Genomic DNA, 17,329 nt, shown 5'->3' with positions numbered 1-17,329 from the left:
GCTGAGTTCCTCCAGCATTTTGTGTGTGTGTTCCACAACCTATAGACTCATTTTCAAGGACTCTACAACTCAGTATTATTTATTTACTTTGTATTATTTCTATGTTCTGGTTTTTTTTTTGCTTATTGGTTGTTTGTCATTCTGTTACAGTTTTTTAAATATATTCTATTGTATTTCTTTATTCTCCAGTACTTGCCTCCAAGAAAGTGAATCTTAAAGTAGTACATGGTGACATACACTCAGTGGCCACTTTATTAGGTACAGCTGGACACCTCGTTAATGCAAGTATCTAATCAGCCAGTTGTGTGGCAGCAACTCAATGCAGACATAGTTAAGAGGTTCAGTTGTTGTTCAGACCAAATGTCAACATGGGGAAGAAAAGAGAACCAAGTGACTTGGACCATGGAATGATGGTGCCAGACTGGGTGGTTTGAGTGTCTCAGAGATTGCTGATCTCCTGGGATGTTCACGCACAACAGTCCCTGGAGTCTACAAAGAATGGCGCGAGAAACAAATATGCAGTGAGTGGCAGTACTGGGGACAAAAACATCTTGTTAACAAGGGAGGTCGGAGGAGAATGGCCAGACTAGTTCAAGCTGACAGGAAGGCAACAGTAACTCAAATAGCATTACAACAGTGGTATGCAAAAGAGCACCTCTGAATACACACACAACACAGCGAACTTTGAAGTGGATGTGTCACAGTCACGAAGACACACTCTAGCCGTTTTGTTAGGTACAGGAATTACTGACTAAACTGGTCACTGAGTGTATACATTTATGATAAACTTACTTCAAACTTTCTCATATGACATTTTAATTTTGTGCTTTTTATTTATGGGAATGCTGACACAGCCAGATTGTTTTTATATATCTTCAGCAAAATTATTTGTGGGTTTTTTTTAAAACCATTATCAATACTTAGAAAATTCCCTACCCTCTAAATGAATAAGTTTCACATTTCCACCCTAAAAGGCTTAAATCATTAATTTAAAACTGTGATTGGTAGTTGTGGATTCATTGACCATGAGAAACAAACTCTGCTCTACAGGTCAATCCCTCAAAGAATTCTGTAACTTCCAATGAAGTTGTGTTTCATTCTTTAGAGTTAGAAGAAAGGACTCGGCCCACTTAATCTGACCTTGTGGCTGACTTGTCATGTCATGAACCAATCAGGTAAATCTTGGCTGTGTGCTCTATACAACAGGAATATCCTTCCTTGAGTAGGGGATAATAATATTGAGTATTATTTAGAATGGGGGAAAATGCATTAGGGTGGCTGAATCAAAGGTAGTGATGAATCAGCATATGGGACGATTGAAAATCTGGCTGAGTGGTGCCACAACAACGACCTCTCACTCAATGTCAGCAAGACCAAGGAGCTGATTATTGACTTCACGAGGAGGAAGCTGCAAGTCTGCGAGCCAGACCTCATTGAGGGATCAAAGGTGGAGAGAGTCAGCAACTTTAAATTCCTCATTGTTATCATTTCAGAGGACCTGTCCTGGGCCCAACACGCAAAGAAAGCGTGGCAGCACCTCTAACCTTTCTTAGAAGTTTACAAATATTTGACGTGACATCTAATGATTTGACAAACTCCTATAGATGTGTGCTGGAGAGTACATTGACTGGCTACATCACAGTCTGGTATGGAGACACCAATTCCCTTGAATGGAAAATCCCACAAAAAGTAGTGGATACGGCCTAGTCCGTCACGGGGCAAGTCCTCCCCTCCGCTGAGCACATCTACACGGAGTACTATCACAGGAAAGCACCATCCATCATCAGGGAACCCTCCCAGATCATGCTGTCTTCTCGTCAGTGTTCTCAGGAAGAACTATGGGAGCCTCAGGATTCTTCCTACCCGGTCAGGAGCTGTTATTACCCGTCAACCATCAAGCGCTTGAACCAATGGGGATAACTTCACGCGCTCCATCACTGAACTGCCCCACAATCCACGGACTCACTTTCAAGGTCCCTTTATCTCATGTTCTCTATCTTTATTGCTTAATTATTATAATTTTCTTTTTGTACTTGCACAGTTTGTTGTCTTTTGTACATTGTGTGTACCACCTCCAAACTGATGGCGTGAAAATGGATTTCTCCTTCCAGTAAAATGCTTCCCCCTGCCCCTTCTCTGTTCCCCGCTTGGGCCTCTAGCCTCTTCTCACCTGCCTATCACTCCTCCCTGGGGTTCCCCCCCCCTTCCCTTTCTCCTATGGTCCACTCTTCTCTATTATCAGACTCCTTCATCTCCAGGCCTTTATCTTTCCAACCCATATGGCTTCATCTATCACCTTCTAGTACCCTCCTTCCCCTTCCCCACCTTATTATTCTGGCAGCTTCTCCCTTCCATTTCAGCCCTGAAGAAGGGTCTCGGCCTGAAACGATGGCTGCAAATGTTCTTGTGTATTTAGTTGTTTGCCTGTCCTATTGTGTGAGGTCTTTCTTTGATTCTTTTATGGTTCTTGGATTTACTGAGTATGCCTGCAAGAAAATAAATCTCAGAGCTGTAGGTCACCAAATACATATAACTTGTTAATAAATTGACTGAACTTTTTGTGTAGTTCTACCAGTTACTTGAAGCACGACATCATTTGTGCGCTCAGAAGCCAATCTCAGCTCCATATTCCATTCCAACATTTTTGTCTTTAGCTGTACTATACTTGCAGCTACGTGGGTGCAGAACTGAGAAATGGCATTTCATCATTGGTAATCAACTGGACTGAAAAACTACTCTTAGCTTTGCGTCTGAAGTTTGAGTCATGGCTGGTAATGTAGTGACTCCAGTGAAGTGATTGTGGCCAGGAGCCAAAAAAGAATTTAGCACCACCACCCAAGATGAAATTTTGCAGCGTTAACTCCTCTGTGTATTCTGCTGTTCACTTTCCATGAGTTGCATCTGTTTTGCATTTCTCCAACACCTCTGCTTTAATTGTCTATGTCTGAAATATGAAACAAGGACAGAAATTTATTTTCTGTTCATCTTGCTTTTAAAATGGTAATTTAGACACAAGTTCTAAAGAGTTTGCATCAACACATGGCACTGCCCCTTTCCCTTTTTAAACTGTTAGTGGCTGCATCACCTTTCGCACGTGTTTACTTCTGATCTTTGATATTCCAATTAGATGGAGAATTCCAATTATATCCTTTTTACTGAGGCACAGTAAGCAATATCGTACATCTATCGATGACATTGGAAAGTCGCTGCATTTAATAGCTCAGTGTTCTGATGTAAAGCATGTGTCTGAGAATCCTGATTCCATAATTACTGATTTTTAGGTGATTCATCTGATTTCCTCCTTGCAGATTGAGAGTCATTGCATTGAATTGCTGGAACAAAAAGCTGTTTATCTCTTATTTACTCTATGCAACAGTATTCCTGGCTGAATTAACAAGTATTAACGAACAGAAGCTTTTAAGTATTAATTGTAGATACTGGAAATCCTGAGGATTTGGAAATGCAGGGTATATTTAGTTCAGGCAGCATGACTGAGTAACATTTCAGATCGATGACCTTTCAACAGAAATGAAAGGTCAAGGGCCTGAAACTTTAGCTCACATTTTTGCTAAGTGGAGCCCACCGCCTGTGCTCACTGCATGCTTAACCTGGTTTTGATCTGCAGCCTGAACCTGCTGGTTAAAAGCTGTGTGATGTAATTAGGTCACTTGATAGATCCAAAACAAGCCTGACCCAAGACATACATCCCTGTGAAAACCTGTTAACAGTTGGCAAAGCTGTACCTTCAGCTTTGTCTTGTGCTTTTAAGTTTCAAACTTTTGTAATGGCCGGAAGCTTTCAAAATCTATTTGAAAACAGGATAAACCAAAAAAAGTTCTAAAATGAGCATTATGAAATAAAAGGCTGTGGCAGTGGACAATTTGTTTTCGTAAACTAACTTGCCTTGTTCTTGGAGGAGTTCAGAACGCAAGACAGATGTGATAACAGTGCTGATAGACATATGAAAGTATGATCTGATTAGTGAACAAAAAACTGAGGGGCTGGACTGGAAACTTGCTGCTCTGGATTGCAGGGTTCTTGGGTCATAATGGGGGTGGGGTTGGGTGTCAATTTTTTTTTAAAGAAGCGGTCTTGTGAGATGAAATGATGTGTTAGAAGGATCATCAAGAGAGACCATATGGGTTGACAGAAATAAAAAGGAACTGCCATAATTAGGAGTGTATAATAGATCTCCAGACCATTCAAGGGAGGTACCAGAGGATGTTTGTAATCAGATTTCAAAAGTGTGCAAGTACTAAGCAGTAATTTTACTCAGGTTAACGGGGTCAAATTCAGTTAACCTGAGGTTTAATTCTGGTTAAAGCTTAAGGATGCAGGCTAAACTGCATCAGGAGAAACTTTCTGAATTTTGTTTTAGGGACCAAAATTTGGCAGGAAGAAGCACAGTCAGTGGAGGAGTATCTTTATGGTGGTGATTGCAAAGTTAAACATGGCATAGTTATTCAATTCTAGTAAGGTGAGTTTATCAAAATGAGAAAATAGTTTAGCAAAATGTGGACTAGAATACAGGTTTCCCCCGCCATCCGAAGGTAGAGCGTTCCTATGAAATGGTTCGTAAGCCGGGTGATCGTAAAACGAAGACGCAATTACTATTTAGTTATATGGGAAAAATTTGTGGGCGTTCGCAGACCCAGAAATAACCTACCAAATCATCCCAAATAACACATAAAACCTAAAATAACAGTAACATATAGTAAAAGCAGGAATAATATGATAAATACACAGCCTGTATAAAGTAGAAATACTTTTCCACAATCATTGCCGCACTGTTCTCCGTAGCAAAAATCTCACGCAAGCGCTCTTGGCAGAAACACAGCGCAAGCGCCGTTCGCGAAAACACGGCGCAAGCGCTCTCCAGTAACCTTTAAGCTATGAAGCTGCTAAATCATACCAAATAACACGTAAAAATACACAGCCAATATAAAGTAGAAATAATGTAGTTACAGTGTATTATCACTTACGGGAATCAGGAAGACAGCAAGCACACTGATGATGGTGTGTTAGGCTGAGTCGTCGGAGGTTGGGGTGGTGCAGCGACCCGATACCAATCCGTGAAGCATGCAGGGGTACAGTGGTAGCCGGGACGCACCCAGCACATCTTTAAGAAAAAAGCCGAAATAAACAAGCTAATTAACTAGGTGTCAGCCCAGATCAGAGGCGACGCAATCGGCATATGCTTCTGAGTTTCCAATTATTGAAATTTAAAAGCTTGACTTGTGCAGTGAGACTAGTGGAGCCTTGATAGATTTGTTTCATGTTACAGTTTTGTCATAAAACCAAAATGAAAATGATAACAGGATTACTTGCATTAGCTTAATTCTTTCTAAAATTAAAAAAAAACCTGTTGATGTTTGTACTGTACCTTTTGGCTTTAATTTAATTATAACTTCATTGAAAGATCAACTTATTCAAAATATTTTAGCATTGAAATTGGAGAATCCCTCAATAAACTTGCAGGCTCATCCTATACAGAAAAATGAGCATTTCTATGTTTTGAGACAACTTATTATTCCATTATTTTAACCCCGAAATTCAGTGCATGTTAATGTTAGTTTCAAGGTTCTTAAATGTTTTATTTGTTTTTTAATCTTAGGTACATGTATTGGACAGATTGGGGTGAAGTGCCAAAGATAGAACGAGCTGGAATGGATGGTACAAAAAGATCAATTATAATTGACAACAATATTTACTGGCCAAATGGGCTGACCTTGGATTATGAAGAAGAAAAATTATACTGGGCAGATGCTAAGCTGAGCTTTATTCACCGATCAAATTTTGATGGAAGTTTACGGTAAGTGTATTTTAAGAGAAATTATTTCCTATGATTGAAAAAGCAACTTGTGTTGTTATTGAGGGGTGATTGAGGCAATGGCTGAAGTCCCTCAGTAGTTGCAACCTGGCATTTAATGATACAAAACACCCTCTTTTTTTTTGGTTTGTGGCAGACTTCTTGTATATTGCATTGAAGACAGATATTGTTGGAGGCCGACAAAGTTTCAATGGAAAAGTTAAAAATGTCAGTGAGATGTTTCTTTGTAACACACAATTCAGTATTAGATCACTGGAATTTTGTTAATTATTTAAAATAAAACACGAGCAAAGAGGATGCCAAACTGAACAGACTGATTTATTTTCTCGATCTTGGACCATAAGACATTGGAGTAGTATAGGGTCATTCGGCCCATTGAGACTGCTGTGCCATTCCAACATGGCTGATTTATTATCCCTCTCAACCACGTTCTCCTGCAATTCTCCCCGTGGCCTTTGATGCCCTGACTAATCAAGCACCTGTCAACCTCTGCTTTAACTATATGCAATGACCCAGCCTCCACAGCCATCTGTGGCAATGTAGTCCATGGATTCCTCATCTTCTGGTTAAAGAAAGTCCTCCTCATCTCTATTCTAAATCGACTCCCCAGTATTCTGAGGCTGTGCCCTCTGGTTCTAGACTCTCCCACTACAAGAAACATCCCCTCTGCATCCACTCTATCTAGGCCTTTAAATATTAGATATCCCCTCTCCCCACATTCCTCTGCAGTGAGTACAGGGCCAGAGCCATCAAACACTCTTCACTCATTAACCTTTTTATTCCTGGAATCATTCTCAGGAACCTCCAGTGGACTCTCTCCAACACCATCATGTTTTTTCTTGGACGAGGGGCCCAAAACTACTCTCAGTACTCAGTGTGGTCTGACTAATTAATGCCTTATGAAGCCTCACCATTGCGTCCTCTCAAAATGAGTGTTAATATTGAATTTGCCTTTCTTACCACCAACTCAACCTGCAAGTTAACATTTAGGAAATCTTAAGCAACACACACGAAGTGCTGGAGGATCTCAGCAGGCCGGGAAGCATGTATGGAAAAGAGTAAACAGTCAACGTTTTGGTCTGAGACCCTTCATCAGGACTGGAAAGGAAGGGGAGAAGTCAGATGAGGAAGTGGGGGGGGACGGGAGGAAGAAGTACAAGGTAGTAGGTGACAGGTGAAACCGGGAGAGGGGGAGTGGGTGAAGTAGAGAGCTGGGAAGTTGACTGGTGAAAGAGATAAAGGGCTGGAGAAGTGGGGGTCTGATAAAGGACAGAAAACTATGGAAGGGAAGGGGGAGGAGCACCAGAGGGGAGGTGGTGGGCAGGTAAGGAGATGAGATGAGGGAGGGAAACAAACACGGAATGCTGATGGGGGTGGGGATGCAATTACAGGAAATTCAAAAAATCCATGTTCATGCCATCAGGTTGGAATCTTTTCATTATACTAATGGTACGTAATGATATTTACTCTTAAGGCCATGTGTGTGTGATGAACAAGTGAAAGACAAAATCTGCTTACTGGTAGCACATAAATTCAGAGTCGGAAATGATGGCGATCCCAAGCCATCTCATTATATGTTCCGAAACCCTTCTGGCCCCAAGCATTTAAGATAAAGGGTACTCAACCTGTATTATTTAAAATTATAAACTGGTTTTGAGTACACATCTCAGGTTGTTCTTGTGTAAAACTCATCTGTGATTGCTGGAATAAGCAGTCCTAGGTGTTGTTGAGCAGTTTGGAAGAGAGATGTTGTAGGATTGCCTTGAATTACTTAAAGAGTTTTCGTCACTTGTGTATACATTGTTAACAGGTTCAGGTAGATATGATCTCTAATGCTGAGTTGTCAATCTAAAGTCATTGCTTGAGCTAGAATGGTTTGATTTTAAATAACTCACTAAATGTAAGATTATCATTGTGTTTCATTTTTCTGGAGTATGTTTACCATTATCCTGCTTTTGGCTGGAGATGCAAGACAGTGAGAAAACTCCTTTCCAAAGTGGGATAATTGGCCACATTCAGTGCATTTACGTTGGGCATCAGAATGTCCTGCTGATGACATACACACATGTATTATGAGACGGTACCACCCTGCTGCTTTATTTCATGCATGCTAAATACATCCATTCCTATTTAATGTTAAAATGATATCTGAATCAATCTTCTGCAGAAGAATGAACACATGCACCATTTTAAAGAATCAAGTGGATGTTGGGGTGTTGAGCTTAATTGAAGGTGGCGTATAAATTTGCCAAAGGTTAATAATGTTTGAATGAAAACTATTAAAACATTCTTTCATGTAGGCACTTGGTTAAATTCAATTTTAATACCCATCCCTGAAAGGTATGGTAACATTATGGTTAGTACAGCGTTTTACAGTATAGGCGGTCCAAGTTCAATTCCTGACACTGCCTGTAAGGAGTTTTTACGTTCTCCCCGTGACCACATGGGTTTCTTCCGGCTGCTCTGGTTTCTTCCCACAGTCCGAAGAGGAACCGGTTGATAGGTTAATTGGTCATTGTAAATTGTCCTGTCATTAGGCTCAGGTTAAACAGGTAGGATGCTGTGTGGCACAGCTGGGAGGGCGAACTCCTCACTGTATCTCAATAAATAAATGTCTTTTGAAATTAGAAGGATTGAAGGGATGATTTATTTCAGTAATTTGAGAGAGAAACTAAAGTCAGATGTATCACTATTACAGTGGAGTAAAGGGAATTACAGAGGCATGAGAGAGGAGCTGGCCATAGCTGACTGGAAGGGCACACTAGCAGGGATAATGGCAAAGCAGCAATGGCTGGAGTTTTTGGGAGCAATTCAGAAGGTGCATATTAGATATATACTAAAGAAGCCGCATTCTAAAGGGAGGATGACACAACCGTGGCCTACAAGTCAAAGCCAACATAAAAGCAAAAGACAGGGCATATAATAAAGTAAAATTAGTGGTGCATTAGAGGTTTGGGATGCTTGTTAAAAGCTAACGGAAGGCCTCTTAAAGCCATAAGAAGGGAAAAGATGAAATGTGTAGGTAAGGTAGCCAGCAATATCAAGGAGGATACCAAGCGTTTTTTCAGATAGAATAAAAGAGAGGCAATACATTGGAGAGATAGTAATAGGGGACAAGAAAAAATGATGGATAAACTGAATAAGTATTTTGTACTACATCTCAGGGTTCTGAAAGAGGTAACTGAAGAGATTGTGGAGGCATGAGTAATGATCTTCCAACAATCACTCAATTCTGGAATGGTTCTGGAGGACTGGAAAATTGCAAATGTCATGCCACTCTTTAGGGAGAGAGGCATAAGAAACAAAATTATAGGACTTCAGTGGTTGGGAAGATGTTGTTAATTGTTAAGGATGTGGTTTCAGGGTACTTGGAGGCACATGATAAAATAGGCCAAAGTCAGCATGGTTTCCTTCCTTCCCTGACAATTCTGTTGAAAACCTTTGAGGAAATGACAAGCAGGCTTGACAAGGGAGAATTAGAGGATATTGTGTACTTGGATTTTCAGGAGGCCTTTGACAAGGTGCCACACATGAGGCTGCTTAAGAAGATGAGAACCCATGGTATTACAGGAAAGATTCTAGCATGGATAGAGGATTGGCTGATTGACAAGAAGCAAAGAGTGGGAGTAAAGGGAGCCTTTTCTGATTGGCTGTCGGTGACGAGTAGTGTTCTGCAGGAGTCAGTGTTGTGACTGCTTTTTACATTGTATGTCATTGATTTGGATGCCACAGTTGATGACTGTGTGGCCATTTTTGCAGACGATACGAAGATTGGTAGAGGGGCAGGTAGTGTTAAGGAAGCAGGGAGGCTGCAGAAAGACTGGGACAAATTAGGAGAATGGACAGAGAAGTGGCAAGTGGAATACAGTGTCAGGAAGTGTATGTCTTGCACTTTGGTAGAAGGAATAAAAGTATATACTATTTTCGAATGGAGGAGAAAATTCAACAATCCAAGGTGCAAAGGCTCTTGGGAGCCCTTGTGAAGGATTCCCTAAGGGTTGATTTGCAGGTTGAGTCTGTGGTGAGGAAGGCAAATGCAATGTTAGCATTCATTTCAAGAGGAATAGAATATAAAAGCAAGGATGTATGAGGCTTTATAAAGCACTGGTAAGGTCCCACTTGGAGTATTCTGAGCAGTTTTGAGTGCCTTATTTAAGAAAGGATGTGCTGACACTGGAGAGTGTTCAGAGGAGATTTACAAGAATGATTCTGACAATTAAGGGCTTATATGAGGAGCGATTGATGGTTCTGGGCCTTTGCTTGCTGGAACTTAGAAAAATGAGGGTGAAAGGTCTAGATAGAGTGAACCTGAAAAGGATGTTTCCTATAGTGGGGAGTCTAGGACCAGAGGGCACAGCCTCAGAATAGAGGGACGCCATTTAGAACAGATGAGGAATTTCTGTAGCCAGAGGGTGGTGAATCTGTGGAATTCGTTGCCACAATTGGCGGTGGATGCCAGGTCATTTGGTGTATTTAAGGTGGAGGTTAATGGGTTCTTGGTTAGTCAGGGAGTGAAAGGTTACAGGAAGAAGACAGATGACTGGGGTTTAGGGGGAAATGGATCAGCCATAATGAAATGCCAGAACAGACTCGATGGTCCAATTCAGCTCTTATGATCTTATTTGAAATTTGCTTAATGAAAATCTATTTTTGTAGTAGTACTACAAGAGTGTGTAGTCTTTAAAATTAAATCTAAGCCTTTTAAGGGTGAAATCAGGAAGTCTTATATGCATGGGTTATGGTCAGTTGGAGTGCATGACAGTATGCATTTAGGGCCCTGTAATTTTGTGAAATGTGGGTCAAAATGAAAGTAAAAGAAGGGTAATAAAGCAGATAGAGTTGTAATTCAAATTCCCTGATGGAAAAATAAAATTAGTGCCCCAAAGACCACACGCTTGTACCTCATTCTTTGCTTGGTTGGTCAGATTAATCCTTGAAGAATTGAGAAAAATTATTGTTTCTTGATAGTCAATGACATCAGAAAAATCGATGGGTGCCTGAACATTAATCCTGATGTCATAGTCTCAGGACTTGCTATGAAACAGGTTTTTAAAAAAAAAAATGCATAACCTTACCTTAGTTTGCAGTTTCATAAAGTTGTAACTAGTGTTCTTCTCTCCTTTCATTTTCATACAGAAAAGGCAATATTCATGCACAATGGGTATGAAATGTAGCATAAAAATTGTACCGTTTCAATTTCAATCAGATTGATATCACATGGGTACACTTAAAGGTGCAGAAAAATGTTTTTTTGGGGAAGTATTATTTCTAGTACTGATGTTTTGGTACGGAGTATGTCAATAAAAAACAGTTCAAATAAAGACACAGGCATTTGATTAAACACTGTAAAACCTCAAAGGAAATAATTGTGGTGGTTTCAATAGGCATCCGTTAGTCTAGTGAGACCATAGATTGGCGCCTTGGAAAGTTTCCAGGGCACAGGCCTGGGCAAGGTTGTGTGGAAGACCGGCAGTTGCCCATGATGCAAGTCTCCCCTCTCCACGCCACCGATGTTGTCCAAGGGAAGGGCACTAGGGCCGATACAGCTTGGCACTGGTGTTGTCTCAGAATATATGGTTAAGTGCCTTGCTCAAGAACACAACACGCTGCCTCAGCTGAGGCTCAAACTAGCGGACCTTCAGATCACTTGACCGACACCTTAACCACTTGGCCACGTGCCAACACTGTGGTGGTTAGAGTTTAATTACATTGGTTTCAAGAGATTGTTGCAAGGGCTCCTCCAGAAAGCGTCAGGAGCCTAGTTATCTTCTATAACCACTCTTCTATTATGAAGTCAGAAGCTGGGATATTTGTTGATGATTCCACAATAGTCAACTCTATTTGCACCTCAGATGAAGCAAGCAGCGAGCCCTTAGCAACAAGTTATGGTCTTCACGTTGCAAGTAACATCAGTACCACAAAAAATGCTGTTACCCTTCTGTTCAGTGGCATTACCATTATCAGGTAACTGGAATCTAGATAAAGGAAGCGGGGGTGATTTCAAGAGCAGGATCAAGGACACAGTCCCTTGATGCTACTCAGTCAAATGCTGCATTGCTCCACAACTGGAGTATAGTTCTTTTCAAATTTGTACCAACACTGATGCCGGGAGCTCAGTGGTGAGACTGAAAACTAAACTGGGCATCAGTGAGGAGGGTATTGCTGGGTAGGAGAGTGTAATCAATAACTTCAATCACTGATTAATTGAAAGTGGATTGATCAACTAGGGGTAATTTATTTGTTCTGGATGTGTCCTTTATTGAATGAACTGGATGGACAATACACAATCTGGGCAGTTTTCAACCCCGGGGCAAACTTCATGGTTGAAAACTGTGCTGGGATAACTTGGAAAGCATCACTAAATGTGATAGTTCGAGCATGCAGATCTTCAGAGCAATATGGCCATGGTGTTGTTCGGTTCCACTGTCTTTGTCGCATCCCGTGATCTCAGCCATTTTGTGAGAATGAAGTGAATTGGCAAGAGCTTGATTTTTGAATTGTTTCCATTCCTTCATCAGAGGGTAAATGTCATTGAAGCCACCCCTCAAAAGCACTGTAGGAGTACATTGACAGGGAGGAATGCTGAGGTTAAAGAGGATTGGTCACCACCACCTTCTCAAGGCAATTGGAGGTGGCCAGTGAATTCTGGCATTGCTGATGATAGCCAAGTTAGGAAGGGGGATTAGTACGAAGACAGGAAGGATTGAAAATGTTCAATTATGCATGAACAGTAAATGGTGTCCTTATCAGCAATGTTGTCACCCAGTTGGTAAATGGGGGGAAAGAAGGTGGTGTAAATTTCTTTTAGCTGTACAAATGAATTTGGATCGTAACTGTGGTTAATCAATGTTGGAGAGGGTTGGCTTTTCATAGATTTGGTATCAAATATAAAAATAATTAGGTATACCTTAAATCTGGGACTAAATTAATTGCACCTGAAATTTTTGTGCTGCTGAGAGGCTGAACCACTGTCTTTGTCTGGAATTGTTAAAGGAAATTCTCTGTTGTTTCTGCACTATAAAATTGGATCGCTGCCTGTCACAATTTTAAAGGACTTATTTCAAGCTGCAGATGCGGCTTGCAGCCTGTGGCTTTATTTCTCCTTCAGTGCAAGGCTTGGTGATTTGGGAAGAAGGGTCTGATACTATTTTGGCTTACTCTATATAAGATAAGTCAAACACATGCACATCTGCACTTGATTAGAAACATATTTAAGGGACAAACCACACTTCATTTTCCAACTGGTCTTCAATATCTGTCTTTATTCAGCAGTTTATAAATTGCATCATGTTAAATGCAGTTTTAGTGACTTGTCATAATTTGATTTTTTTTTTGCGCGTGTAGTTCGCTGCTTTCTGTATGTCAGGACTGGTTGATGCACCCCTCCCCCATTCCTTAACGTTCCTTATCCATTTGGCTTTTGGGAAGTGCACTAATGTTAGCACCAGCAATAAAGCTAGGATTAATCAGATAACTTGCTAACAAGTGAGTAGTGAAAGTGGACTGCAGGTACACATGGACTGAGCTTCATTTACATTCAGCAGCTTTCAAGAAGAAATTTGATGAAATAAAAATAAAAATAATGAAATCTAAAATCTTTAAGTTTTGAATTCACTGCAGTTGATTTTGGTATTTGGACGTGTTCAAAGTATATTTATTATATAGGTGTGTATACATTATACAACCTTGAGATTCATCTCCTAACAGGCAGCCACAAAATAAAGAAACCCAAAAGAAGCCACTTTTTTAAAAAAAGGACCATCAGACACTCCATATACAAAAGGGAAAAAACAAATCATGCAAACAGCATTCTGAACCAAAGTCCACAAAGAGGAACAGAGTAAATATCTTGGAGCAGGGAGCTGAATTGGCTCATCAGTGGCCTTTGGGCCCTTGACATCCTGACCTTTTCAATCTGGCCTGGCGCCTAAATCATCCAAACATCGGGTTCACTCACTTCGATGTGTTCTGGGGCACTGACCCCACTGCCTCAATTTGGCCTGTACCCTGACCTTTCTGATTTGGCTCTGTGCTTAAGTCGTCATCGTCCAAACAGCAGGAATTCAAGCAACACACATAAAAGTTGCTGGTGAACGCAGCAGGCCAGGCAGCATCTCTAGGAAGAGGTGCAGTTGACGTTTCAGGCCGAGACCCTTCGTCAGTGCTAACTGAAGTGAGTAAGGGATTTGAAAGTTGGAGGGGGAGATCCAAAATGATACGAGAAGACAGGAGGGGGAGGGATGGAGCAAAGAGCTGGACAGGTGATAGGCAAAAGGGATACGAGAGGATCATGGGACAGGAGGTCCGGGAAGAAAGACCAGGAGGTTGGGGGGGGGGACCCAGAGGATGGGCAAGGAGCATATTCAGAGGGACAGACGGAGAAAAAGGAGAGTGAGAGAAAGAATGTGTGTATAAAAATAAGTAATAGATGGGGTTCGAGGGGGAGGTAGGACATTAGCGGAAGTTGGAGAAGTCGATGTTAACAGATGGGGTACGAGCTGAACATCTATGCTCTGTCCGCCAGAGAAAGCAGGATCTCCCAGTGGCCACACATTTTAATTCCACATCCCATTCCCATTCTGACATGTCTATCCACGGCCTCCTCTACTGTAAAGATGAAGCCACACTCAGGTTGGAGGAACAACACCTTATATTCCGTCTGGGTAGCCTCCATCCTGATGGCATGAACATCTACTTCTCTAACTTCCGCTAATGCCTCACCTTCCCCCTCGTACCCCATCTGTTACTTATTTTTATACACACATTCTTTCTCTCACTCTCCTTTTTCTCCCTCTGAATGCACCCCTTGCCCATCCTCTGGGTCCCCCCCCCCCACCTCCTTGTCTTTCTTCCCGGACCTCCTGTCCCATGATCCTCTCATATCCCTTTTGCCTATCACCTGTCCAGCTCTTGGCTCCATCCCTCCCCCTCCTGTCTTCTCCTATCATTTTGGATCTCCCCCTCCCCCTCCAACTTTCAAATCCCTTACTCACTCTTCCTTCAGTTAGTCCTAACGAAGGGTCTCGGCCTGAAATGTCGACTGCACCTCTTCCTACCGATGCTGCCTGGCCTGCTGCGTTCACCAGCAACTTTTATGTGTGTCGTCATCCAAACATTGGTTTCAGTCGCTTCGATATGCTCTGAGGTTTCGACCCTCATGCCTTGATTTGCCCCGTACCTGATCTTTCTGATTCAGCCTGGTACTTGAATTGATCGAACCTCAGGTGTTCCTCACTCTTGGTGACTGGCCCACTTTCTCACCTTGGTTCTGTCATATCAAATTACCTCCAAGTCCAAAGGGGAGTTGCAAGCTATTGTTTGCGACTATCATTTACCAGAAAAAGCGATTAACAAAGTATTTTGTCGCTTTTTGTTTATTTGGCGACCAGCCAGAAGTTGCTGAGATTGACCAGCACTGTGTGCTATTGTATGTGAAAGTTGAGTATCTGTGCTCTACCTGAACTAAAACTATTCATTAAAATATTATTAAAGTAACTTGGTATGACTTAAACTTTTCACTCTCAGGATCATTATTTCTCCTAAATACTCTAAAGCCTCAATTTGCTGAATTACTCCAGTAAGTTATCACAATAAGTCTTGTACGTGATTGGTAAAGGACAAAATTAATTCACAAGCTCTGGTGCAGATGCATAGATTTAATTAAACCTTATTGCCTTGATGTCAGCAATGTATGTGAATGATGCAGTTAGTGAAGACTGTACCTTCAACCCTGTTTTCTCATGCTGCTAAAGGTAGGCCTGAAGTCTCACTTCCATTACCCTGTTGCTATGGGAACCGGGTCTTACTGTGACATTAATGCTATAGGTGTACATTTTGCTTCTACTGAATCTTAAATTAGCAGAGATTTGTTTGGATAGAAGTTTAAACCATTGATATTTTGTACCTTCTCATTAATATACCCAGGTAGCTTTGTTTCATTGGAGTATTAATAAAATGGTGCATCTATTCTGTAAATTTTCCTTTGTCCACTTTTTTTCTCAGCTTCATAAACCAGTTTAACCAAGACAAACCTGCATGCAATCTGGTGTCCAGTTGTGAAGATTGTTTTACTGTACAATCTTCCTCTGACATGTCAAGGCTGAGCCAGTCAAATTCGCATTGTCTCTTGTGACCAGTGCAAGAAGCAAATAATTGTGGTTTAGTTCAGGCAGCTTATCAATTATATTTTAGTTAACTCCCTGAAGTGGTGGCCCTTATTAATAAGTTAGGATGTGGGTTGATACAGGCAGATTTTCTGCATTTTCCCAGAGGAAGCATCTGTTAATAAGCAGAGCTGCGAGTTACCCAGGGAATATGCCTTGCTGATTTTTTTTCCCCATTTAGTTCAAAATTATTTTGCAAAATGTCACTGCAGTGTATCCATCAAAACTACATGCAGCTGTATGGAATACCTCTGTGCAGCTTTGCTTTGCTTTGAATGTGGATCTATATGAACTATGGCATTTAGTAAAATGGCCATAGTTTATTTTTCCTCTTTTTGTATTTCAAGGAACAAAATTGCTTTGAGGGATATCATTCGAGAAGAACTTAAATTTTGTGAGGTGACAAATAAATTTATAAGTAAATTGAGGTGATGAAATTGGATTGGAAAAATAGAAATAACACTGGCAACTAAGGTAAAATTGTGGAGAGTTCAAAGGAAGTCATTCAAAGTATAAAAAGTAATCGAAGCATCTTAAGCTCTTAACGTCCAGAGGTGGAAAGTTTTTAAACTTTGCCCAACGTACAGTGGGCTGTTCTGTCCATATAAAAGGAGTAGGACATGAGAGTGTAAAAGATAAAGATGATATCAAAATGGTAGGACTTCGTCCATCAAAAGAACCATAAGAAAGTTTTAGCACTGGCAAGATTGAATGGAGGGATCCCCCCCCCCTCCCCACCCCAAGGTGGGTATCGTAAATAGAAAAGTAGTTATCCAAAATCCATTCTGACTAATTAACATGTGGCTAGAAAGTGAAATCTATAATTGTAGGAAGAGGTTGAGTTATAACTGGGATGCTCTGGAAGAGAATCTAAATAAGAACATAACTTTGAAAGTTGGATTGAAAGGATTGTACTGGAGAAATTCCACTTGGTGGAACATAAATGCTGGCACAGCTCAGTTGGCTGGAGTCTTTCTGCTTGATTATTAACAGGCTGAACCTCTGCTCTTTCTAAGTAATTCTGCTACTTGTTTTCTTTCATGTGGCCATCAATGCCCCTTTCATTCTTTTGACACCTAGCTTCATAAAGGGTAGCCAATTTATTTGCTACTATTGTTGACGAGTCAACTCGACTTTAACCGATGTATCAATGACAAACTCTGCCAACTTCATCGGGGCTGATGCATCATCCCCGATGAAGACGGCTGAGTTTGTCATCGAAACTGTTAAAATCGATATCTGTACCAGGCTGGAACCCCGAGAAGAGTGCATTTGTCATATATGCCAGGAAAGCAGTAGACCCTTTTGCCACTATAGTTGATGGGATGGAGGAGGA

At 41.1% G+C, this 17,329-nt stretch overlaps 1 protein-coding gene across 1 annotated transcript in view; it reads left to right on the top strand.

Moving 5' to 3' along the window:
- The window catches only part of lrp6 (low density lipoprotein receptor-related protein 6), a 147,347-nt gene that overhangs the window by 65,809 nt on the left and 64,209 nt on the right, over positions 1-17,329 (top strand). Inside the window, exon 4 of the mRNA XM_072267652.1 lies at positions 5,615-5,812. Within this exon, the coding sequence (XP_072123753.1) occupies positions 5,615-5,812 (198 nt within the window). The remainder of the gene's footprint in view (positions 1-5,614; positions 5,813-17,329) is intronic.

Source organism: Mobula birostris, chromosome 9 (genome assembly GCF_030028105.1).
Source record: "Mobula birostris isolate sMobBir1 chromosome 9, sMobBir1.hap1, whole genome shotgun sequence".
NCBI lineage: Eukaryota > Metazoa > Chordata > Chondrichthyes > Myliobatiformes > Myliobatidae > Mobula > Mobula birostris.
Note: the sequence above shows the minus strand (reverse complement) of the source record. Positions and strands in the feature narration are given on the sequence as shown.